Source organism: Phaenicophaeus curvirostris, chromosome 9, assembly GCF_032191515.1.
Source record: "Phaenicophaeus curvirostris isolate KB17595 chromosome 9, BPBGC_Pcur_1.0, whole genome shotgun sequence".
Lineage (NCBI taxonomy): Eukaryota > Metazoa > Chordata > Aves > Cuculiformes > Cuculidae > Phaenicophaeus > Phaenicophaeus curvirostris.
The window spans coordinates 405,629-431,660 of record NC_091400.1 but is presented as its reverse complement, the minus strand read 5'-3'; the positions used below and the strand labels follow the sequence as shown (position 1 = coordinate 431,660).

At 45.4% G+C, this 26,032-nt stretch overlaps 1 protein-coding gene across 1 annotated transcript in view; it reads right to left on the bottom strand.

The window, feature by feature from the left end:
- The window catches only part of NEURL1 (neuralized E3 ubiquitin protein ligase 1), a 152,781-nt gene extending 131,442 nt beyond the window's left edge, over positions 1-21,339 (bottom strand). Inside the window, exon 1 of the mRNA XM_069864205.1 lies at positions 21,240-21,339. Coding sequence (XP_069720306.1) covers positions 21,240-21,324 — 85 coding nt within the window. The 5' untranslated portion in view covers positions 21,325-21,339. The remainder of the gene's footprint in view (positions 1-21,239) is intronic.
- Between the last annotated feature and the right edge of the window lie 4,693 nt (positions 21,340-26,032).

The window sequence follows — 26,032 nt, the reverse complement described above, 5'->3', positions numbered from 1 at the left end:
ACTTAATTCCATATTTATTTCCAGCCACCGGGAATTTCCTGAGGTTAGACGTTGGTTAATCGATCCATAGAGCAGCCATTCAGCACCTGCCCCACAAATTTTAAAAGCTGTCTTGAGAGCCTTGTGCCAAACTAATACTACAAATTATGCTTTCAACATGATTTCCCATACTTTCCTTTTTTTCTCTCTTTCTGGCACATCACTACCCACATGAAAGCCAAAAAGAGACTGTAGCGCCTGGTTCCACAGTAGCCCATCACAGTAGCGATTCAAAAGCTTGTCCCACAATACAGTAAAATCTGTTAGTCCAGAAGTCTCATTATTAGTTTGATTGACATATCCACCCATCCCAGAAGCCCTCCATCCACTACAGCAGCAACTTCATCATGTTCATGGAGAAGAACTTCGCTGTTGCGTGTCCCTGGTGCATTAGCTGGAGTAATTACATCCAGCTGCACAGCACAAAGTTACAGAAAACAATTTCATTAGGGTCCCATTAGGGCTTAGACTCGTTGATCTTTTTACATGCAAGACTATGGTGAGGAATAGCTTTGGGCAATAATTTGGATGCATTGCTAAAATCATTACCCAGACTACAGATTTCTATTCACAGGCACTGGCTTCCACCCATCTCCCAGCAGCCTACACCAGCCATTTGGGGTCCGGTATTTAAAGTGTGGTGGTTCCTACAGGAGCTTTAGGGGCCACAGGGACACAAAGATCATTCCCACTAGCTCACTACTTTCTGAATAATCTCTAGAAGTTGCCACGAGGCTGTGGAAGGGCTGGAAGAGAGAACATCTGCTGCTGGGAAATCAACCCTGCTTTGCTTGGTGCTTTGCGGTTTGACTCCCATGTAACTCCTGTCCCACCCTGACCCACTGAGAAACCTTAAAGCCACAGCACAAGATCGTTATTATGTTGATTTAGGATAACCTTGAACAGAATATGGCACAAGCCTGATGTTCCAACCACAAGAGATTTTGATTATTTTTTTTTTAAGGATAATTCAGTGTATCCATTGAGCTAAACAGAAAGCCCTGTGTCATAATAAAGCTGTCATGATGTTCTGGAAATATGGTCTCACAGGAGGAACACATTGTAATTTTATATCCAGCTATTTAAGAAGATGAGGCCAAGCCCTGAGTGACAGACACTTTGATGAAACAACACATGAATTAAACATAATTACACCAGAAAAAACAGTAAAACAGAACTAATCATCGAGGCCCCCGTGTTGTACTGCACGCAGTGACATTTGCATTGGCACAGGGCATTCCCATCCAGAGAGCTCCAAATCCTCCACGAATATCAGTAATTAAATAGCCTGCTGTGCAGCCAGAGGGAGGAAAGGTTTGTTGCCCCTAGTTTTGCAAAAAGAAAGGTTGAAATCCCTCCATGAATTCCCTTCAGTAGGGAAGTTTTGATGTATTTTCCCCCATAAAATTCAGACATAGTTTTACATGGGCCTGCCTGCTAGAAACCTGTCTCCATATGCAATGTTCTCCCTATCCATATTTAACCTAGAGAAGAGAATATAACTGCATTCAGGAAATCTGCCTTTTTTCTAGGTTTGCATTCAAGCTGGATCTCAAAACCCTTCTTTATGTCAACAGCAGACAACTGTTTCATAGACTTCATCTAACAGGGTTGGTAACTAACCTAAAAATGGCAGATGGAAGCATTAAATATTTATTGGACTGGAGTGCATTGATTGTGGAAATTAACACTTTGCAAATTACTTCTTTGTAAACACTAATTAAACAGTCAAGCACAGTCCAGTCCAGGTTCTGAGTAAGCTGCAACTCTTTTCATAAAACATATGTATACATAAAAAGTACTAAAGCAAGATGAACTAACACTCCTCTACCCATTTCCATCTGCACGCACCAAATTGCTCTGCGATCATGAATTAATTAAAACTTTGGAATGGTTTTCCACATAAAATAGGAACGGTGGGAGCCCTTGTGGCTGGCACTCAGGCATCATGCCAGTTAAGGCTGCAGGAGGAGATAATACATCACTTTAAAATACCAAGGACTCCGTGACCTCCTGTTCCTAGTGCCACTGATGCTGGGATTGAACTGGTGATAACAGTGGGACTGAACCACTGGGAATCATAGAATCACCAGGTTGGAAGAGACCCACTGGATCATCGAGTCCAACCATTCCCATCAAACACTAAATGGGGGGAAACCAAGAGAAAGGTGCAACTGATACAGGCAGGTCTCTCACAGGCTCCGTGTGAGCTCCAGTAGTGCAATAGTAACCAGCATAAAGCTGCTGTTTGCTTTTGAGTTCTCCTGTTCTTGTGGGAATAGATTTGCTCAAGAGATATTGCAATTTTATTCCCTTAAGCAGAATACTAATATCCCACTCGTGCTATTGCACTAGCAGTACTGGGACTCAGAGTCTTTTCTTTAACAGACCCTTTTAAAATGAAAATATGTTTTAACTCCGCTTTGAAAATAGCTTCCTTTTCCAAAATGTCATGTCTTCCTCTCAAATACTGCTCACTATCCTTTCCAGGACTCTTTTCTATCCACTGTACCTGCATGCTCAGGATCTCACGAAGGGGAGCATGTCCTGTTCATTAAGGAAATAGCTGAACCCTCATTATAGTTAACAGTTGATTATATATGAGTGAATTGGAAGCTTTGGGTACCATTCTACAACCTCTATAGGTTGCTATACACTATATTTTGTGACTGTATCTGGATTTTTTTTCCCATGCTCTGAGTACACCACTGCCTTTTTTACTTTCTCCCTTCCCCAAAACATGTTTAAAAACCCACTAGCAATTAACAAACTCACCTACACAGGGACGGTGAGTGTGTAAAACAGACTCTGAGCTCTTCTTCACGCCACGGTGATGAGAGGACAGAGGAGAAAGGTGTGAGGCGCAGGACAGCGGTGATGCTCTGCACAGCCACAACTAGGAATTCTGATGGGATGCAGATGTGCTGGCAGGACTACACACAGTTTATTGTGTTCACCAGGGTTCTTCTGCTTGCTTTCTCACTTTCTCTCCCATTCCAACGTGCAGATTGGTTTCATGGCCCCAAGAGCTCCTAGGAGTTCACGAGTGAGTTTGCAGAAGAAGATAAAGAGAACAAGGCTGCCAGGGGACTTTAACGAGAGCTACTTCTATTCTCATGGTGCAGTTACGAGTCAGATAATGAAACAGAGGCGGGTTTGTTTGTTTTTTAATAAGCTCTATTTATATTTGACTTTAACTATCCCCATTTGTTTTCTCTGAATCAAACCTCTACTGCTGAATTTGTGCGCATCAGAGTTACTAAAGGGCAGCTATAATCTGATTTAATGCATAGTTCCAAGCACGAATGTACTCACAGGAGAGGCTGATAGTGCACAGCAGCAACGTTTACAGCGGAAGAATTGATGGCAAAATTGAACATAACTTCTCTGCTACCTCATAGAAAGCTGAAGTAACCCCGCAGACTTGTCTGAGGGCATTTTTATCCCCTGTGGTTGTAACGTCAAGAGGTTAATGCTGCTGTTAAAACTAGTTTTATAGTCCACAAACTGGGAGCTGGTGAAAAGCAGGTGTCTTACCCAACAGATTCCATCTGGCTGTTAGGGATGCCTGAGTTTCAAGACATCAGAGAGAGAGGAAAAGTAGCAGAATCACATGTGACCCAACCCAAAGAACACAAGCTTTTTACCTTCAATAATGCAGAAAAAATAAACGGGGGGGAGGCTTGTGGCTCACTCCCTGTGTAGAGAATTAAAACAAAAATCAGCAGTACTATTCTCTTAACTTCTTTCCCTGCTTAATAGCCACTGTTTCATAGAATCATAGAATAACCAGGTTGGAAGAGACCCACTGGATCATCGAGTCCAACCATTACAACATAATTAGAAATCTGAAATGGAGGTTTTCTCCTTGGAGGAAGAAATTTTGCCCCTGTCTCCATATTTAAGCTTTTAAACAAACACAGCCTCATTCTAGAGGAGCAGCTGCGTAATTGATCCAATTTTGGCATGAACAGTGTGATTTAAGAGCCAAATATTATCTTAATTATACATATTAATATTCTGCTAAGAAGATGCTTATCAAAAGAAGGATGATTCGAGTTATTGCACAGGAAAGGCCACTAAAAATAACAGAGAGGGGTGCCAGTCCAAGACAGGACATGGTTTTTCTGTGAAGAAACACAGAAATAAGCATATTCACAGAAACAGGCAGCAAAGGGAGAACTGGAGGTCAGGGGGGAGAGGAGCAGGGTGGTTAGAAAGAGGAGTGTCACGTGCTGAGTTTGTTATGGGGGTGCCCTCCTACTGTGGGGACACACTTTGGACCCCTGCTATGGACACCCCAGTCCCTGGGAGGTGGCCAAGGGGCTGTGTCTGGAGCTGGATGGCTCAGCAGGAGCCTGGCTGGCAAATAAGGAGCAGCCCGGTGCACAGGGGATGGGAGCAGTGCAGGTAGGGAGCTGGGGAGAAAAGTCTTGTCGCTGCCCTAGACTGGATGGAGCATCCCTTGTCAGAGCCGCGGTGCAATCCTCTTAACTGAGGCTGCATTGAAAAACTGCAGCATCAACTGATCAAGAGAGAAAATAAGGGATATCTGTGTGAGTTAGGAAGACACAATGAGGTGTGAAACTTCTGGTTCCTCCAATGCACAAAAAAAAGATATAACACAAGGTCTCAAAAAAGCCAGAGTTGCCTTGTTTGTATTGAAACACTGTTTTAAGTGGAGCTTGCAGTTGCTCAGTGGTTGGTCTCAGGTGTTTGAGGTGAGGTTGGGGGATATGTGGCTCACAGCCTCACTGTGACACACTCCCATCAGCCCCAAGAAGCAGGACTGGCTCCATGTGTGAACAGGACATCTCCAAGGAAAACCCAGGTGCTGTGGGAAGCATGGCTGGGAACACAAAAACATCGCTCTTTCTGTCAAACAGACATCACCCTGGCATCATTTCAGAGGTGCTGCTCGAGATGAGTCTGCAGTTCAGCTGCAGAAGTGCCTGAGCTGGCTCAGGTCAAGGCTGCAGCGTGGCTGCATCAACCACCCCAGGGAGCGGAAGGGCCAAGGTGTCCCCTGAGGTCCCTACAGGTGACAAAAGAACCACACACATTCGGATGAGCTGGCATGGTCCTACTTGTCATGGAAATTCAGTCTCAGGCTGAACCCCACCCAGGGTTGTGACCAGCTATGAAGTGTGCTGGTGTCACATATGATGGTGCTTTGGGGAACCAAATACCAGCCAGCTCTTTGTCTAGATCAAGTCAGATTCAGGTCTAAACAATCCTAGACACTTTCACGCTTGGTTTTGCAAAATCAGTGCTCAATGAAGAGCTACAGAGACGTGTGTTAAGCAATGACAGGAGCAGTGGCACCAGGGCTTTCCCTGGGACTTAAGGGTTTCTACCACGTTCACCAGGAGCGTCCAAACACGTGGCCACAGCACCACCTGCTCCCAGATAAAAGTCACTAGTACTTCACCACATAATTGTGATTTAAGTCTCAGTTCTTGCCCCAAAACATCAAACCTCATTACCCCTCCTGCCTTTTGATCCTTCCCAGAAGCCACATCTCTCTGCAGCAGAAATATGCCAGGAACATCAGGGAGAAAGATTATTTTCTTATCCCAAGCTGGTTTTAAAAATTATGTCTACAGAGGTTTAAGAACTCAGTATCCAAACGACATGTGGCAGCAACGTGGCTGTTTTGTAGAGGAACATTTTTTCTTCATATAGCAGAGCGAAGGGCAAGCTGAGGGCTGAGAACCCATTTAGCAGGGTCCAAATTCCCATATCCCAGTACACCACAGGCTATAGTGGTGAGGAACAGATGCTCAGTCCCTCTCCTGCAGAACAACACGGATACAGAGACAAAGCACCTTCAGATGAATCCCAAGACCCGCTGCATGGGGGCTGTAATGCTGCACAGGGAAGGCAGCAATATTTTGCTGTAGGGCTGGGGCAGCATCCTGGGGTTCAGCAACCCCAGTGTCTCCTTCACAAAGCAGCAAACTGCCCAGTGCCTTCCAGCAAAATCCTGGGAGCCCACCACAGGGATGGGATGAAAGCAATTCAGTAAGGGGACGCCAGACTTTTCATCTTAATCTCTAAACGGAGAGCTCAGGAGAGCTTCACCTGCATACATTTGACATCACAGAGGTAGAGAGGTGTTTTAGACTTTGCCTTTTGCAGCTTCTCACACGCAAGGCTCACGCTCCTAGTGCCTTCCCTGGGGAAGAGGAGACGTAAGGGCACCCATCTCACCAACAAACATTGGATTGTTACTCATCTTAACTACACAGAGGGCCAAAGTCTCACTAATTAGTACTGACATTTACAATGGAGGTCACAAGATATGAGTGATATGAAGATGGATGAATTCCAAGAAGATTTGAGCACAAAAAAGGGCGGGGGGGATGGTTTGTTTGGTTATTGGTTGGGGTTTTTTTTCATTCTGAGTTCTCCTTGTAAAGAAAGGCGTTTGAATTTCCTTTTCCATTAGAATAGGAAAAACTGCAGTCAGTCTTTTGCCATTTTTTTTTTTGCCCGGCTTGATCAGCAACTAAACACAAGCAGCTGTGATTCCAGTTCCCCTCCCCATCATCCCCCAGGAAAGGGAGATGCGAGAAAGAGGCTTGTGGGTTGGAAACTAAAACTAAACCAGCTTTAATTTAATAATAATAACAACAACAATTATGATTGTATTAATAAAAAAAATAAAATATATACAAATACCCTTCTCCCAACGACTATGTCACCAGAGATGGTCTAAAGCAGGCACAGGGAAAAAGTCCCAGGCTGGGCTCGGCAGCAGGAGGGAGGTGGAATCAGGAACTGGATTGAGGAACACATGGGATAAGGGGCAAAAACGATAGACAAGGTCCACATTAGATCCCTGCCATCAAAGAAGAAAGCTTAGCCTTCATCATCCCTCAGTTATATATCAAGTTTGATGCGTATGGGATGGAATACTCTATTGGTCAATCTTGGGTCACCACTCCTGACCACCTCCACCCCTCCCTGCAGGTACAACTCTTTTCCATCCCTTTCACTTACAGCATTCCATCAGCTTGAGGATGGCCCTGGTTTCTACAGGAATAAGTACAAGCAATGGCCTTTCTGCATGCCCCACGTTATCACTTCTAGATGAAAACACTGTCTGAAAAGCTTACAGTTAGCTTTCAGGAAATGAATTCACTTAGACGAGGCTCAACTGAAAAGTGAGAAAACTGATTCTACTTTAGCTCAAACCAGAACAGCCATGTATCTAAATTGCAAGGTGCTGCAGACCGCTGAAATAAAAAAGGAACTCTTGGACTGGCCAGTCTCTAGCCAGTGGACTTGTGTGTGGATCTGAAGGTCACAAGTCAGGAGGTGTTTGGCTGCAAGGGTCTGACTTAGCTTTGTTCAGAGGATGTGAAAAAAATATGCAGAAGTCCAACAATTGTCTGCCTCTACTGAAGCAGGGTCAAGCTCATGATAAAATAAAACCATCTGTTCCTTCAGAATTTCATTCCAAACCAGAATAAACCTATTTTGATGCTCTTATGGACTTGGCTCCTTCCACTGTCTTTCGTGTGCTCCAGTTGACACTATCAGACATTCAGTTTCCTTGGACGGGATCCTCAGGCATTGACCAGTGGGATTAAAACAAAGATGAGCCAAAACCAAAAGCATTGGTTGCTCTCTTATACACTTTCTGATTTTTGAGATATTAGACAATATTTCTTTTATACCTTATAGCTTTTCTCTGTAACAGTGATACATAAAATTGAGGGGCAGAGGGGAGTTAAACAAAAGCTAGAATTCTAATGCAATCCCTTCAGTCTAGCAGGAAAAAAATCAGTTTTCATGACAGCTAGAAAAGCTGCCTCACTTCATAACTCTTTTCTATATGACAACTGCAACAGCCAGAAAAAACCTGCTCTCTTTCCAAGCACGAAGTAACCCCACTTCTCACCTTCATCCCTACCATGTTGCTGATCCCTAGGAAAGGGTCTTTAGAACTCAACAGAGAATCCAAATCTTGTTCTGGAGAGCTAATCCCCTGGCAGTGGTCCCAGGGCAGGGGAAGCACAGTAGAAGGGGAGTAGATCCTGTGCTTAACTCCAGCCCAGAAGCAGATCCTTCACCACCACCTCAACCTCCACGTCCCCTCCAGAGTGAAGACAGCAGAGTCACGCTCGCCCTTAACACTGAGGTCTCCTTCCCTCTCCCCTATGAACCTCTAGATTCAAAACACACCAAGAAATAAATATGCCATTAGGATAGAGAGCAGAACAGTCAACACCTGCATTCCACATGCCTTGGAGAGCTGGGAGGACACTTAGTGTATGTCTCTGACAACTGCCATCAGAGGACAGTGAAAACACTATCAATTTATTTAAAACCTTATTTAAACTAAGACAGAAAATCCCATCACCACTGGTGCAGCTTTCCGAAGTACAACACGTAAAAAGCTAACGAGCTCTACAAACCTCAAAAAACTTTCCTCTCTCCTCTTGCCATCCTGCTAATCACATTGTCTGGGGCTATAAAAAGGCACAGCACACGAGCACGTCTCTCATTCTGATCTGTTTCCGTGTTTATAACCATCGCTTATCTAATGACACTTCGGAAGCGTTGCCAAGGAGACTATTTGCATCCTGCACTATGCTGCTAAAGCAACACTGATAAATCAGATGCAGCGACCTTAGCCTTCACCTAGTGTATTTGCATTGCTATTAAAAAGAAATAGTCACAGGCTTAAAGTATATTTGGGTCACTCACTCATCGAAACACCTGAAAATAGTCCAATGGCAGCTAAGGGTTCCCCCTTAAATCCAGCACATCTAGGTCTCCACCTCTTACACAGATTTCCAGCTTGTCTTTCCCACAGAAAAAGCAAGATGTCTTTTATTTCACACTACAACCTGCCTCCACAGGACTTGCTTTCCCTATATATTTTGCTTTCATTTGTATATTTCAAGTGATTTTTAACTGTCATAAATAATTACAGCATCTTACTATTTGGTGAAGCATGGCAGAAGGCAATTTGTAAGTCGTATGAATTTTTGAGGCACAAGATGGCTCGGAGGCACTGGAAATGCGACAACTTGCCTCAAGTTTCCAGGTCAGCTGCTCCTCCTCACCCCGAGTCTTGGTTCAGCAGTAAAGAGCTTCAAGATGGCCCATGGAAAATGACTAATAGGGTAAAATACTCATTAAGGAGGCGATGATAAAATCAAAATAATCTAAAACTATTAAGAGCTATAAACAAGGTATAAACCAAAATAAAGGCCAGGGGCTATTCTTGGTGAAATTACAGAGTAAATCAGACAAAGAAACACAAAAGACTGTTGGTAGGAGGGAGAGTGAGCAAAAGGAATCAAGAAGTGTGTTTGCAATAGTTTCCAAGGCAAGTAACTCTCTAGAGTTGGGGTATTCATCAATATGCTAAAAAAAAATACTTAAAATTTAAATACCCACCCCCATGCCAATGTAGAAATATGGACAATTGTCAGGAACTTTACAGCAAATATTGCAATTGCATAACAATGAATTATATGCATTGTACATATAAAATAAAAATAATTTAATTTTATTTTTCATTACGCCAAGCAATGTCACAAACAAGCTCTCTGAACTGGATTCAAGTATTCTGGTGCAAATCTAGAGCAATGTATTATCCCCACAGCTTTCTACTCTGAGATCTGAGCAGCACACTTTGGACAACCACACATAAGAATAAAACACCATCCTACCAATACCTAGCTGGAACTCTCCATCACTATTTAATACGTGTGTTCCAAAAATAAATCCTGCTTTTAACGCTTTCAAATTTAATAGATAAACTCAGGCAAGGACATAAATACTTGGCATCTGTCACTGAATTCAATCAGCTCTCTGAATTAGAGCAAAAGCACCCTATTCAGCTCTGCTTCAGTGCATAATATGATTTGGGTGCCTCTTATTAATAAATACTTGCTTTGGCCCAGAAACACTTAAAAAGCACACCTGAGAGCATTTTACTACATATAAAATCCTCTGTTCCAACAGCAAGTTTGATCCGTCTGCAGAATCTGATCAGGAGAAGGTAACTGTCTTTCCTATTGAGTAGGTTACCACACAAGAAATAGAATAGAAATAGAAATAGAATCACCAGGATGGAAGAGACCCACCAGATCATCAAGTGTCCAGAAAGCATTTCACTTGGCACCACTTGTAGTTGCATACGCCTGGGAATTTAAGCTGAAATACCAGGATCTGGGCTGGTAAAGACTTTGCCAGCAATACTGGGTCGCAGTTTTGCAAGGCGGGTATGTCCTTAGGCTCTTGTGCTTTTAACAATATTTCAGGATGCTTTTCAGAGGGCTGCAAGAGACAGAAGCGCCTGGCTGAGTGAGTCATGGGGAGCTGAACAGCATCACCTTCTCTCAGAAGGATGCTGCTGGGGCTTTGCCAAACAGGGAGGGGGTGACATGCGTAAATGGAGGTGAATTCCTGCTCTGCTGTGCAAAGGGACTGGGAATTCAGTGGAAAATGCCTGAGGCCAAGCATTTCCCTAGGAGAAAAACCAAATCCCAAGCTTGGATCACATGAACCCTATGGGAACTGATGGATGTAGGACCACTGTGTTGAAATGATGCATTGAGTCTTCCTGCTGCTCAATTGTCATGCAAAATATAAATAAAACATTATATCTCCCCAGACACCAGCCTATTCTAGGACAAGTAGATAGCATGAGTTCTTTCCTGCCTCCGTGCACCAGCTACGGTGAGACTCGGTTCCTCAAGTTTTGTCTTTGTTTCAGCTCCTCCAAGAGAAGGTGTGATAAGGGTACAGAACAATATTTCTGTAGTTGACCATGGCTGGAGAATATGTGTTGGTGGAGATCCTCCTCCAAGCCACCTCACAGCAGGTGAGCAGTGGTGGGGTTCAAACAAACACTCAAAGTCCTCCTTTAATTCCCTTCAGAGAGCAAAAAAGGTGGCTCAAGTCTCATGGGGCTTCAGATCTACAACCGCCATCCTTCCCTCATGTCTCCTCCCATGGTCACCACAAGGAAACTCCACCAAGGTTTAGCAAGTGGTCTGCAGTTCTGTGTGGGAAAGGGTTTTCCATGTCCATGGAAAGGACGTGCTCCAAGGAAGGGTAAGAAACAAGGATTTGCATTACTAGCACGGCAGAGAGAGGGGCACAGAGGAGGTGTTATCCTTGCCATCAGCCAACTCCTTCTTCTCCCATGGGAAAACTAGATCAAAGGGAAAAGAGGTTTTCTCTGTTCCAGCTATGCCACTGTGAAATTTTTCTGGGGACCTTCTGTTGGTTTTGGATCGGGTCCAAGACCTTTTTTGGACACGGCCAGTACTGTATGATGCGTCTGGGTTATTCATTAGCAAAAAGGTTCCCTCTGCAAGCAAGCATGCCTAGCGCCTTATCAAAACATGCCCCATTCTGTATCTGACCCAAGAGAGTTGACATGAAGAAGTTCTCACCACACCCTGAGAAACGCTGCTAAACTGTGAATTATCATTACTTCCCTCGTTTCAGTTCCTACATGGCCTTATCTAAACTATGTTATAAATCTTCTGGGGTTTATCTGAACTCTCCTCCTCCTGGTGACATTCTGTACTTCTGAATAATGTTGTCTCCGTATGAATTACAAGCAGCACAGCAATAATGCTTCAGCAGGAGCAAGGGAAGCAGTGGGAAAATAGCTAAAAGCTACACTGAACTGTTTTCTTACTTGTAATCTTCTGTCATATTCTGAGTTGGAAGATTAGATAACAAGACTATTTATAGCAACATCACTGGGTGTGTATCACAAAACCCTCACTATAAGACCACACTAGTATGAAAATTTAATTTTGCCTGCCACTTCCCTGTGTCACAGCTCCATTTGCAGCAAAACATTCACAGTGGAGTCATTAATTATGGATGTAGCATTAATATTTCGAAATTGGGAGATTACCCTCGGTCTCTGTTCCCACCCATTACTAGTAATTTTTCCTCCTGGGCTTCATGTTGGACTGACAACTGGAGACTGACTATATCTGCTCAGCCACCAAACACGTTGCATGGGAAAGAGCAACAAGAGCTCATTCCATTCATTGCTACAGGTCCCACCTGCAGGTTGTCTCTGGTTGAAACCTCAAGCTACTTTTTAATCTCTCTGCTGAGTCCTGCAATGCACGTCAACAGGGTTTGGGAACAACTGCCCAGAGGAGATGCACTGAACACCAGATGATCTCCACAGGCTTCAAGCATCCAGCAGATGGTGAGAACTTTCTGCCACAACCAATGCAGGACAGATTTCAAGTGGAGGAGTAAAGCTCCCAGCTGTCAGTATTTATCACTTGGCATCTCAACTCTAAACCTTTTAAAACAAAAGGTATTTGTGGTTTTCAATAAAGAGAACTTCTTGCAAATTTATTTTATCTTATGCCTGCTAAAGGCTGCAACTGCTGAAGGGCTGTACCATTAAAACAGGTACACTAAATGATATATAGAGATGGGAGTGGGAATGTAGAAATCCAGAACTAACATCAGAGGTTAGCCAGGTCCCTTATAATGCGTTCACTTATTTTTTAACTTAAAAAGTAAATTATGTCAGCTACTTGTCCTCTTTCTGTATTTGCTGAAATGCTGCAACACAATCAATTAGTGAGGCACATTTTATCTTCTCAATTTTCTACCACTTCTATTCAAGTGACTCACTCACAGACGTAATACACAGATTGTCTTTGCAACATTTACAGTTATTGGTATCCTGCCTTCTACAGTGACTCAATAATTCTCTGTGAAACCATCTCTTCCCTTCCTACCTAGCAAATACGTAAGTACAAAACTGGCATTCACCACCGACAAAAATGATTCTGCAAGATAGACAGATAGATATTTAGAAACTCAGTGGCACCAGCTGCTCAAATAAAAGAAATCCTAAGTAATACCAATATAATTAAACGCTATATTAAACAGGTATCCCTTAAGAAGGATATTTGAACCAAATTTCTGAGGAAGAATTGGAATCTGTATGGTAAATAAGCTCTGGATCTACAGCTGCTTGGCTTATCCGGCAAAAGCCTGTCCAGTAGCAATTCAAGACTCTAATACTCATCTTTACATTAGATGGTGTTGATGAGCAGCCGAGCACAAAACACAGTTACATCTCCATCCAAGTAGCAGCTAAAGGGAAATCAAGCAGAGCTTATGCCTAACAGAGGATAAAAGATGATCGGTGGGGTTTTTAAATCGTATGTTGACATATGGGAAGTCAACGTAAATTAGAACGAACCAAGCATAACATGATAACGTTTCTTCTGACTGTGTCAGGGTGTGAGCTACAGCTTTCAGGTAGGGTGAAGCCAGGGGGATGGCCAGACAGGGGCAGTTTGCAAAGACTTTCATGCTCCCATTGAGCTCTCCAAGTAAGAGACCAATACCCTAAATGTGCACCTGATTAATTTCACTGGGAAAAAGGTTCCCATATTTCCAGCTCTGCTCAACATCCCATGGTCCCTAGTCTCTCTAGCAGCCAGGCTCCCTCTTTGCTACCCTGCTGGCTCATTACAGAGCTCCGCAGCCACTGCCTTGCTGGAAGGACTGTAATGCAGTTGGAAAATAAATTAGGATCTATTGACCTTCACAAGTCCTGCTGCTTGGCATGGGGTGTGTTCTAGCCATGTCATAAAAATGATAAGACGACAGTCAATAGGGAATCCCTGCGTATGCCCGTGTGCGAGTCCACACATACAAGAACATCTGGGAAACATCAACATTACAAGTGTGAAACCCAGATACTGAATATGAAGGAACAAAGAGAGGAAGGAGACTCTGCAAGCAATGCCAGTAGCTTAGAATTTATTTTGTCTAAGATTTTATAACTGGTTATTTAAAAAATGTTTACATTAAGTGGTTGGCTGTTTGTGGTTTGGTTTTTTTTTTAATAAAATACCTGCATGGTATTTATCTCTGAGGCTGGCTAAGACCCGTTAACATTTGCTTTTCAGAGTTCTGCATAAAATAGCTCCTAACTGTTTTCTAAGAGCTGAGAATCCTTCCCTATTCTTCAGCAGAGAGTTGAACTGAGGCGGACTAACAGAGAATTGTATAAACACAATGACACCACGGCATCCTCTGCCCCGCAATTTTAAAACACAATCCTATTTTAATCCTGTAACTGGAAGGCTAAATAAACAGTAATGTAAGGATGAACTAATATACACCATGCTTTTATCAATTAGAGATCCCCAGGGACGAATGGAGTTGAAAACCTATTTTCCTTAAATTTAAACCACATAGTTGCATCAACCCAGACATTAGTCTGGGTAAGTATCTATCTGCCCTCCTGCCCCACTACAAGCTGGCAATACTCTAGTTGGCTACATTAAAAGGTAGCTCAGGTTTATGTATGCTCACAGCCAAAGCAGAAACTTTAACCACTGCTAGACCCTGAGTTTCAGTTAAAAGTCAGCTTTTGCCCCTAGAACTACTTGGGGATTTGTCAGTTTGTGGCACAGCACTGAGCACCTGCACTGTGCTGCGATTAAAGTAAGAAACTACGCTGGGATTTGGCAGCTCACAGCACAGTGCTGAGCACCTGCACGGCGCTGTGATTAAGGTTAATCTTAGATCAACCATTTCTGGGTAGAGACAATATGGAAATACAGGCGCCGCAGACCCCATTCCTCAGGCAAGCCCAGAATTTGATTGCTCAGACGTCCTAAATTTCAAGGCAGACCAAGCCAGAGCACACCCAAGTAGCCACTGTGAAGGTACGTGTCGTAAGTAAAACAACATGTACTTATGTACTTGCCACAGGCAACAATTTCAGCGATGCAGAAGTACCTGGTTCTGCAATTATTCTAGCAGCAGTAGGTAAGAACAGCTGCCAAATCTGAAATCTTCCAAGCCTCTGTATTAGAAAACTTCCCAGAGACAGGGATATCCACAAAAGCTGCTGTTTCAATAGTCTCGGAAACAAAATGATGTGGGGGCTACTTAGGTCCCTGTCACTCGGAGGTCAATGTAAGCAAAGAGAACCTGCTTTCCCTTCCTCCAGAAGAGCCTACAAATGCAAAACCACTTTTATTTATCAAAAACACAGGGTGCAGGAGACACAGCCTCATCCAAGAGAGATGTGATGGCAGCTTGCACAGGGACCTCATCACAGTCCTTTTTGTGTCCCAAATAAAGCCTAGATGTTTTGTGTGTGGCTTTGATGCTGCCATGAACCACTCTGTAAACGCCCAGGCAGGGATGTTCACGATAAAGAGGATGGATGCAGTTAGAGATCAGCCAACATCAGAGCAGGTTCTGCCACTCCCTCTGACACTGCAATAGCTGAACAACCCAGCTCCATCTGTCACTGGTGTGGAGAATTTTTAAGTTGTCATTTCAGGATTATCTGCTGAGCATGGGTAGCCTTAGGAAGATGCCACTGGGAAGTCCATATGAGCAGGGCGAGTGTGTGATCTCTGCATGTAGCAAAGTATGTAACTTCAAAGGATTCTTTTTTCCTGGCCTCTTCCAATCTCCCATAAAACTGGACCCATTTTTAGCATCCATAACATCCACTATTAATGAGCTTTACGGAGCTACGAGCCACTGCAGATGACTACAACCTCCTTTGGTTCAAAAGAAACTGGAATCTATCAACTTCATTTGATGTCCTCCTAATTCTTGTACTGGAAAATACAGTGAAGAGTGGAGCTCTGCCCCTTCTCTACATGCCAGTCATTTTCCACCCCCATTGTCCCTTTTTCCAGAGGTAGGAGCTCAAGTTTATTCAATCATTCCTTATATGAAATTAGTCCAAACTTTTGACTGTCCCTCTTGCCCTCCTGTGAACCATTTCTAGTTCTCCCATATCTTTTTTAAGCTGATGATAAGTGGAAGAACCAGAACTACACACAATAATCAGATTTATACAACAGTCTAATCATGGCCTCTATTTCCTTCTTTTTGACATCCCTTATTTTCTAGCACTATATTTTCTATATTTTTTTTTTATATATTTTTTTCTATATTTTCACTCTATTTTCTATAATTTTAACTGCTACTTCACCTTGGACTAACATTTTCAGCTCAATCGCCCCACTGATGTTTTGATTCCTACTGGTTTTCAATAGTAGCCTTAAGAAATATAGAGCATCACCTGTTGGCAAAGCACCACATGGCTTCCTGGGAGATTTCTGACAAGCTGCAGAATTATCTGCTCCACCCAGAGGCTTCAGCACCTTATGAAAAGGATGATAGGAGAGGAAAAGATGAACTAAGTGCTGTGTTTGGAGCACCGGGCAATTTTAGGCAATTTAAATGCAATAAATCAATGTTCAGTGGCTTGGGGAAAAAAAATCCAGTGCCTGGGAAAAGGTCATATAAACCTGAGAACCTCAGGCAGGAAAACCTTTATACCTACATTCCATGCACACTGACAAAGTCAGAGGGAAACGAGCACAACCCAGAACAGAATGACAGCAGAAGGGCAGGAGGCATCCTTCAAAACTTTGAATTATTAAATTTATGACTCTCTAGGGCTAGAAGAAAATGAAATAGTACTTCAAAAAAGAAGCAATTATGACTACAATGGGAGCTGAGGTTATCTCACATGACATCCCCCAGCGTACTGCTTCACCCCAACTTCTAATACCCATCATCATCAGCTGCTGACGTTCTTTTACTCCCCATTTAGTTTTATCTAGTGAGTGCACAAAACGGAGCTGGCAGCAGGATAATCTTTCCTATCAACAACATACAATTATTGAAATGCCTCCACCAGCCAGATTACTATCTCCTGCATGTATCTCAGAAGGTCGTAAAATACCAGTCAAAGGAGAAGAAAGTCTGACATATTTATGTGTCGGGGGATATAAAGTTTGGGAGAGCAACCACAAAAATGCAGGCAAAGTCTGTGTAATCCTGGCTCTTATCCCCCATGGACCAGGAAAAGCACTAAAGCCCCTGCCTCCTTGGTAAACTGAGGCACAGCAGGCTGATTTTTAGGGGGCAGAGTCACACCCTTCAGCAAATTGCTGCTGCCTCTGACTTCAGGTTTCCTAGCAAAAGAAGGGATGGAGAACTGTTCTGCAAAGGTACCAGCCTGCTTCACGTGGTACTCTGGAGATACAAACCCACAGAAATCACCCAGACACGTGAGCGAGAGCTGTGCGTATGAGTGAGCAGTAAGTACAGGGGATCGTGGAATCACCCAGCACAACGTGACTCAGATCTCGACAGAAGCCTCCAGATGCCACTATAATACAAATAATAAAGAATAACCCATGAATAATCAGCCACTGCTGAAAAGAGGATCTCTGATTAGCTCGGGCTGTCTCAGTAATATGGCACATGCATTCTTTTGCATAAATATCATTAACCCACAAGAAAAGTGATAGGAAGAAACCCTGCTCTCTGTCACTCACCATGAAAATCTACCCTCCAGGCAAGACGGGGCTCAGGAAAGAGCAGCAAACTTGAGTAGGAGGCTAGAGGAAACTATTTAGGAGAGCAGACAGTAATACTTCTTAGCATTTACAATGCAATATTGATCTGCTGTCCACAGAAATGGCTAAGCCTCCTTGATGCTGAGGACACGGAGACAAGCGAGGCTAAGGAGCCGCTTGCCCACGGAGCACAGGAGATGGCATTCAGGCCCCATGCCTCACCTCTGGCCCAAGGGGGAAGGAAAAACTGGCTTTTTAGCATCCTGGACCAGCATATCTGGGAACTGCCCAACAGCCCTATGAGGGTTCACAGCCCACACATCACAGCAGGAAGAGATAAACATGTCCAGCAAGGCTGAAGGTTTTGAAGATGGAACACTGGGCAAGGAGGGTAACTTATGGAGCTACACCAGGATTAGAAAGGAGAATTAGGAGAGGAAACTGAATAGACTACCTTGGAAGAACCCCGGAGCAGAGAGAGGGGCTGAACTGGGGATGTATGTCTTGAGAAGCAGTTCAATCAGACTGCCCTGGCATGAGTAAATACACAGTTCACAGAGCCACTGGTGCAAAGGCTGATCTTTTTCGTCTCAGAATCCAGGAGATTAGATACAGCTGCATTTTTCCCACTCGGTTCCACTCCAAACAGCCGTACACACCTTGTTTGACAGTTATCATAAACCATATCTCAGAAAGGCTGGACAGCAAAAATTTCCTGGAGTTCACCTGGCTGCATTGTTGAGGTGATTGTTACCAGATAATCTTAATCTTTTGCTCCGCATTAGGAAAGAACACAATGGATCACCTTCCATTGCCTCAGAGAAACAGACACATCTGGGTTATGGGAAGGGAAATACAGGAACACCAAAAATAATCTCACCTCAACCTTCCCATCATGGTATCTCCAAGGGACAACCACCTTCCAAACACTAAGATTAACAACCACTCAGGATCGTGCCATCTGATCAGCCATGGCCCTGGAAGACTTGTTTAGCCATTGTCTTTATTTTTCACTGTCTCCAAACTGGCCAAAGACTGTAGACACAACTTTAACATCTAAATTTGGATTAACAATCCAGGCACGACGTACTGTTTTGGAACAGGTCATTCCAAAGCGTTCATGTTTAGCAGTTTCTAGTGAACAGCAATGTGAAATCCTTTTAGAAAGGTCTGGACGTATCAGTTCTTAAAGTACTGTCCTACACTGAAAGCAACTCCAAAAACACCAGCACGGGGTTCCAGATTTCCTATCGCTGGTGCCTTCAGTTAAGATCTGCTTTTTTCAGCTGCTTGGCTTTGAAATTGCAGCTGAAATCTGAGAATCAAGTTAGATACTTCCCTTCCTATGCACAACCATCAAAAACAAAGCAAGTATTCCACCAGCCATGCCCATCTTCAATGGTATTTGTGTCACGCCTTCAACGCCACCAAAAGTATTACATGATTTTCAGAATATTTACTTAAAGGTGACCATTTTTAGCAGGAATAGCAGAAAGGTATAAAAATCTTCCATAAAAGTGGGTAATAGCTCTAATATACGTTGAGATCTCATTTTTTATATAGCAAAGATAAACTTGCGAGGTTCAGGGACTCACTTCAGAGTCCCCAGACCACCTTGAGAAACTTAATGCAATCGTAGTTTCTTTAGCAAGAATGAGCCTAAATCCCCCCTGGTGCTAGGTTAGAAGAGATAGTCACAGAAGGAGAGTACTAGATGGTGTCCAAACTATCAAGGTTCAGTCTCCCTAACACGGAGCCAGACACTGAGGGAAGAACAAGAGGGGACCTTCAATTAAAATACACTTTACACAACGTTAAATGGCAGATACGTAACAAAACTGTGTGACATTCATACTTTTGCTGCTATGCCTCCAGACCATTTTACAGGAACCTGTCAGATGCAATCAGACTTGTTTATTCGGCATTTAAATGTAGGACCTGAGGCAGTCTGATTTCAAAAAAAAAAAACCACAGAAATGGCACATATTGTCCCTGGCACTTGCTTGGGTTTTACAACAAAGGCAATGCCCGGTTAACTCTTTACTCCAAATCAAAATTATTTCAAAGCTCTGCTAAACTATAGTCTTGAGAACATTTCTGCTTGCTGTGGCAGCATAGGTAGAAATTTAATTAAAACAGAAATTAAAGGAAGAAAGAAAGTGCCAGTACTACTCGCTCTACATCCCTCCCAAAAATCAGGTAATTCATACAGAGCATCTTCAAAATCTCATGGAAGCCACTGATAGCAGATTAAGTGACAGTGTCCATTCTGGCTCCAGTTTATAAATTGCTGTCTGCTTAGGGTTGCTCCAGAAGGACTTTCAGCTGACAGCATGATTCTTAAGAGACAAATTCTCCCTGGCAGTTTACAATTGCATACCAACTACTACAGCATCGCGTGTGCCTTCACGTTTGCATTGACAGAGGATCATGGTTCACCGTTTAGGGTTCAGCATCCCTTTTTTCACTAGTCTGATTGCCTTTGTCCATGACAGAGCAGTGAGAATTCATAATGTCTCCTCGCACGGCCATCAAAAAAGGCTACGATATAATCACCCTCAGTTCAAGCAACTGTTCCAAATCATCCAAGGATGGAGGGAGGGAGCAGAGAGGCGTAACATAAGAATAATGCAAGTATCAGAAAATCCTTCAGCGTGACAACCAGTTGCCCAGCTCATCATTAACCATTTCCAGTCCTCTAGACCACGACAAAAACGTATCTGAAAGCTCAGTAAAAATGACAGTGAACAGCAACATCCCTGTTTTCCGTGCTGGAGGCTGCAAATTCTGCAACAAGCTGGGGAAGCTGCAACAAGTTTAGAACATCTGAAATGGCTGTGTGAGCAGCACCTTCCCTCACTCCCTGGTTACAGAGAAATGTCTGACAGTCCCTCCCCGCATCATCCAGTGCCTTCGGCCATGAAAATGTGCTTAGTGAAGGGGCACCTAAATAGCACTGAACACATGTGCTGCACGCTGCTGCCCAAGGAAAATGGTTTCAACAATGAAGCATTATTTTCTGCTACCACCCTCCCGGTTTACAGCAAAAGGGGGCAAAAAAGGGCAGGGACAGAGGAGAATACGGGCAGTCCCTCCTGCTTGCCCTACAGAAGTCATCCCCATCCAATTCAGTCCCAATAGTGCCACAGGATTTCAGAAAAGGGATTTCAACCTTATGAGGAAAAGAATAACCACATAAGCAGGGCAAGGAGCCCCAGATGTCCTCCTCCCAACAGCACTGACAGCATGGGCTTTTCCTACCAGGGATGCCTGTCCTGCTGGGGATGCTCAGAGTGCCAGCAGTACTTGGGATAGTTGGGGTGCCCATACTGCTGGGAATGCTTGGGCTGCCAGGGATGCCCACCCTGCTGGGGATGCTCGGGGTGTCAGCGATACTGGGGATGGCTGGGGTGCCAAGGGACGCTCAGCGTGCCCATCCTGCTGGGGATGCTCAAGGTGTCAGGGATGCTGGTGACGCTCGGGGTGCCAGGGGACGGATGCTCCAGGTTCTCGGGATGCCAGGAGTGCCCATCCTGCTGGGGATGCTCAGGGTGCTATGGGATGCTGGAGGTGCCAGTAGTGCCTGTCCTGCTGGGGATGCTCGGGGTGTTGGGGGTACCAGGGGTGCTGGGGATGCCGGCCCTGCCGGGGATGCTCGGGGTGCCAAGGGACGCTCAGGGTGCCAGGAGTGCCCGCCCTGCTGGGGATGCTCGGGGTGTTGGGGGAACCGAGGGTGCTGGGGATGCCCGTCCTGCCGGGGACGCTCGGGGTGCCAGGGATGCTCAGGGTGCTTGGGATGCTCGGGGTGCCGGGGATGCCAGGTACCTTTGAGGTGGCAGTGCCGGGCGCGGTGCAGGCGGCCCTGGCCGCCGCGGGGCAGCGCGGGGATGCTGGAGAAGCGGCTCCCCATGGCGACATCCGAGCCGGTGCGTCTCCGCCCGCGCCCCCTCCGCCCATCGGCAGCGCGGCGGGGCGGGGCGGCAGCAGCGCGGCTCCCCCGCCGCCTCCCGTCGCCATGGAGACAGCAGAGCCGCCCCCACGGGCGCGGCAGGTGAGGACCCGGGACACCCACCCCACCCCGGCAGCCCCGGCATCACAGGGATCACAGGGATGCGCAGGACCACTCGCCCCAGGGGTCGGGTCAGGGTCGTTGTTCTCCTCCCCAGCCCCCGGGGAAAGAAGCTTCAGCATCCCCGAGCACCCTCTGGCACCCCCAGGCATCCCCGGTAGGACAGGCACCCCGACACCCCAAGCACCCCCAGTACTCACGCCACCCCGAGCATCCCTGGTACCCTGAGCATCCCTGGCAGGACAGGCACCCCAAGCATCCCCTGGCACCCCCGGTAGAACAGGCACCCCTGACACCCAGAGCACCCCCAGTACCCTTGGCAGGACAGGCATCCCCAGTACTCACACCACTCTGAGTATCCCTGACACCCTAAGCATCCCTGGCAGGACAAGCACCCCAAGTATACCCTGGCACCCTGAGCATCCCCTGGCAGGACAGGCAGCCTGAGCACCTCAAGCATCCCCTGGCACCCCAAGCATTCCTGGCAAGACAGGCACCCCGAGCACCCCAAGCAACCCCTGGTACCTCAAGTATCCCCAGCACCGCTGACTCCCTGAACATCCCTGGCAAGACAGGCACCGATGGAACCTTGAGCACCTCCATCTCCCTGGGACAAGAACCTCCCTCACACCTGCTGGCCATAAACCCACTGCCCAGGGCCAGCCCAGCACCCTCCCAGTGAGGAAATTTGCAGCTTATTGCAGCGTCCACGCCCCTTGAAGAATCTGCATCATGCATGAACATCCACGAGGCCCCTTCTCCACCTTCTCTGCTCTCAAGCCACCCAGGCCAGTGAGTTGCGTTGTGGAAACAGTGAGGACCACACAGTGGGGTGAGGTTCCTTTTGTCCTCACCACAGTAGCATCTCCACCATACAAGGATTTCTGCTGTGACGAGCACAACCCAGCACCTGGAACAGCTCAGTTGGTACCACATTAAAATAATTCCACAGCTGATGCTAGTCTGTTACATATTTACCTCACCTTTTTTTTCTTTAAGGAGGGCTGTAGGTTCTGGAGACATACGCATTTGCAGACTTCGTCTGGAGTTTCAGCAAATGCCGGGGTCTGAGGGCAGCTTCAGTTCAGCTACGTCAGGGCTGTAAAACATCTTTTTCCTTCCTTCTGTTAAACAAAAATTTAATGTTCAGCTCCCTTCCAAAGGGTGATTTTGTTGATCTACCCAACCACATCCACAAAAACATGTGAAGGGCCCTTCCTGGTCAGGGACCACACACGAGCCAGAAGACCCACTGCTCTCTGAAACCACCCAAGTATATAACTTTCAGAAGAGAAGGGGAAGACTTCTGAGATTAAATGGTGAGACTCAGTAAGAAACATCGAAAATCTCAACCAAATTCTGATACTGAATTCAGGGTGAGATTTTTCTTTTGGCTGGTGTGCGTGGTGCAGGAGACCAGGCTGAGAAATTATTATCCTCCAGCCCAGCTTTAGATTGCAATATGGGTGAGATGTGCACCCTGGTTGTGTGTCCTTTCTCATTCTCCCAGAAGTGAAAAGGAATGACCATGCCAGTCAAAATGCTGCCACGGCAGCGTGGGGCTTGAACTCCTGCTCACACGCAAGATTCTCAATGTTTGGTGATGCCAGTATATTGGGTCCTGCTCTGGCCCCGCGAGTCCCTCACCTGCCTCTGCAGGCAGAAACCTCCTAAGCAGAGGTGGGACAGAGATTAACTGAGATTGAGTCACATCTTTATTTATATCCTTTGTGCACGTTGCGTTTCCAGCCAGCTCATTACGATGAGCCCAGGAAGAAACGTGGGGCTGGAATGGCCCCTAGACGGGCAACTGATTCTATGAACTCTGACTCCTCATCCTACAATAACTTCCACCCTCCTGAACCTACTTGCCTGCAACAGACAAAAAATATACCTGTTCTTAGTCAATTCCTTTTCTCTTATCTCTCTCTCTCTGCCTGTCCTTGAATTGTTAGAAGTCTTGAGTAAGGACTGTCACTTTTCTGGGAAGCTTCATGTTTTATGTGGCAGAAAGAGATGTCAGCGTAAGGCAAATTATAATGGAAAGAGGCATCTTTCCATTGTATAGAAGAGGTCTCGAGGAAGGAAACGTCCCCCAGCTTTGGAGCAGAGGCATAGGGGACATCCATATAATAGCACAGGGAACATTTCTGTGCAGTCATCCATTAAACAACAGGCACTTACGCATGCATGATACACGCTGCTAACTCTGCCTTGTGTGACAGCTTCACCGCGTGGCAGACCCACTCCCAGAAGGACCAAGTGCTTTCCACTTCCACCAAATCCACCCTATTATACACCAGGCACCTATTTAATCTTCTTACTACAGTGCGAATATTAAACTCTACCCCGCGTGGCTGAGATTATGTGCTCAGCCAGCTCCCTTTCAGTGTGGAGAACTGAGGTAAAACATAGTTAAATCAGCAATAGGAGGTAGCCGTATAGATCTGCCTTAGCAACAAACTCAGCTTCTGAGAGGGATGGGCTTCGCTTTGCCTAATGCCACAACCTGCAGTTAACAACCCAGGGAAGGATGCAAAACAGCACCAGGGTTTTGCTCCCATCGTATCTTCGTTCACTTTATCTAAGAGTTTTTTAATTTGCTCCTGACACCAGTTGGAGAAGGAGCGAGAAGGAGGGGCCGCTTGCTGTCCTTGCCAATACATGTCAGCTCTTCCCACAGAAAATGTCGAGCAGGGTGAGAAATATGCTCTGTGATCACAGGGGCCCTCGATAGACAACACAGGATCACACCTATTCTGGGGTTTTGCCTTTTTTCTGTGCTGTAGCGACAGGGAGCATTGAAACAGCTTGTCAAAACCGCAGAGCTTCCAATCCAGAAAGTCAGGACATGCCTCGTTTCTTAGTCTTAGTGACATCGATTGAATTGGCTAATTAAGGACGTGCAATTTTTTGGTATCGATCCTGGGGGTCTGGTGGAGAGCGCATGCTGGGTGATAGAGCAGGACAAGTTTGCATGAATTGTAATTCCTCTCCACCTTCTACATCTGTGTGTGAGCAGCTGGCCACCAGTTTGTAATTTGTGCTTAGAAGTCAACAGAGACAATGCAGTCAGTCCATGAGCTTCACCTGAAATAAGGATCAGCTCTAGGAAAATTGCTAACATCATGATTATCATTACAAAAAAAAAAAAACACACACAAGGAGGAAGGCTCCACATAGTCACATCCGCTCAAGGAACAACATCTACTGCCTTAAGTCATGACACCACCCATGAATTCTCTACCTAAAAGCCACGTGCGAGGATGAGCTCCAGCTGTTCAGCTCAGGCATACATGAAAGATGAGAGAGGCAGGATAGGGAGGAGGATTTGTGAGATGGCTGGAGGGTAGAATCTACACAAAAAAAGAGCTCACTGGAGAAGGGTGGCCAGACAGACTGCTAGATTGGGCACACAGGGATGCTTTCAGACTGTGAAGGGGTCAAGAGCGCATGAGTGCATTTGCATCTAACGGCTCTGAGTATTTTGCAAAGATCTCTGACTCTGAAACGCTACGCAGCAATGAAGCAAATGTAGTTAAAAATTCCCTTTGCAAAGCCTGTGTTTGTGCCTTCTAGGCACATCGTCCCTCAAGGGGTCACACGAGGAACCAGGCAACCACAAATGAGGTATGTTTATGAACAGTCACAAGGACAGGAGCATGCACAAAGCCTCAGCCAATGTTGCCAGAGACCTGGGCAAACACATCAGAATTTACACCCTAAGAGGGTGCTCAGAGTAGGAGGCGTGACCCAGGGAATGAGTGTCACAGAATAAAACAGAGCAGTGAGCAGGCAGTGCCCAAGTCCTTTTGGCTTTGAAATTCCTGGGGTCCAGCCAGGCACAGGTGTGAGTGAGGGTGCTAAGAAACTGGACTTACGATGGCTTGACCACCTTTTACACACATTGGAAACATTCATCTCAACACTAAACCGACGGAGTGAATGCTTTCCTCATTCTTCCTCTTTTCCTTCATCTCCAGATGGAGCAACTGAGGCAACGAGCTGATTTGACAGATGTGGCACTTAAGGCAGGAAAGGGGATGAAGATGGGGATATGCCATACATGCCTTCCAGAGCAAGGCTGGATCCACTGGGCCCTGCTGATTTCACACACCCATTAAACTAATTCTTTGCTTTATACATAGAAGAAGAATCTGCAAAAGAAATCACCTGTTGTTTGATTTGCTGTAATTAAATGCCTGGCATCAGAACTTCAACAGATGCAGAAGAAAACACCACATCTACCCACGAAATGCACGTATCTGCATGCTGCAGGGAGGAAAGATCATTAGGGACATATTCACTGCACCTAATTGTTGGGCTAATCTCCTGATTTACAGATTTTTAATTGGCCAATGACATTCTTGATGTGGCATGTATCATCCCAAAATGAAATGCCCTGCAGCCACTACATCAGGAAGGTTTGCCCCAACAGCTGCCACCTCTGAAACTGATGCAGAGCTGGACAGAAGACTCAGATGGGACTGAAGCAAATTCAGCATTATGAATTAAAATAGGACAGGATGACAAGAGTCTGCTCTCGGTC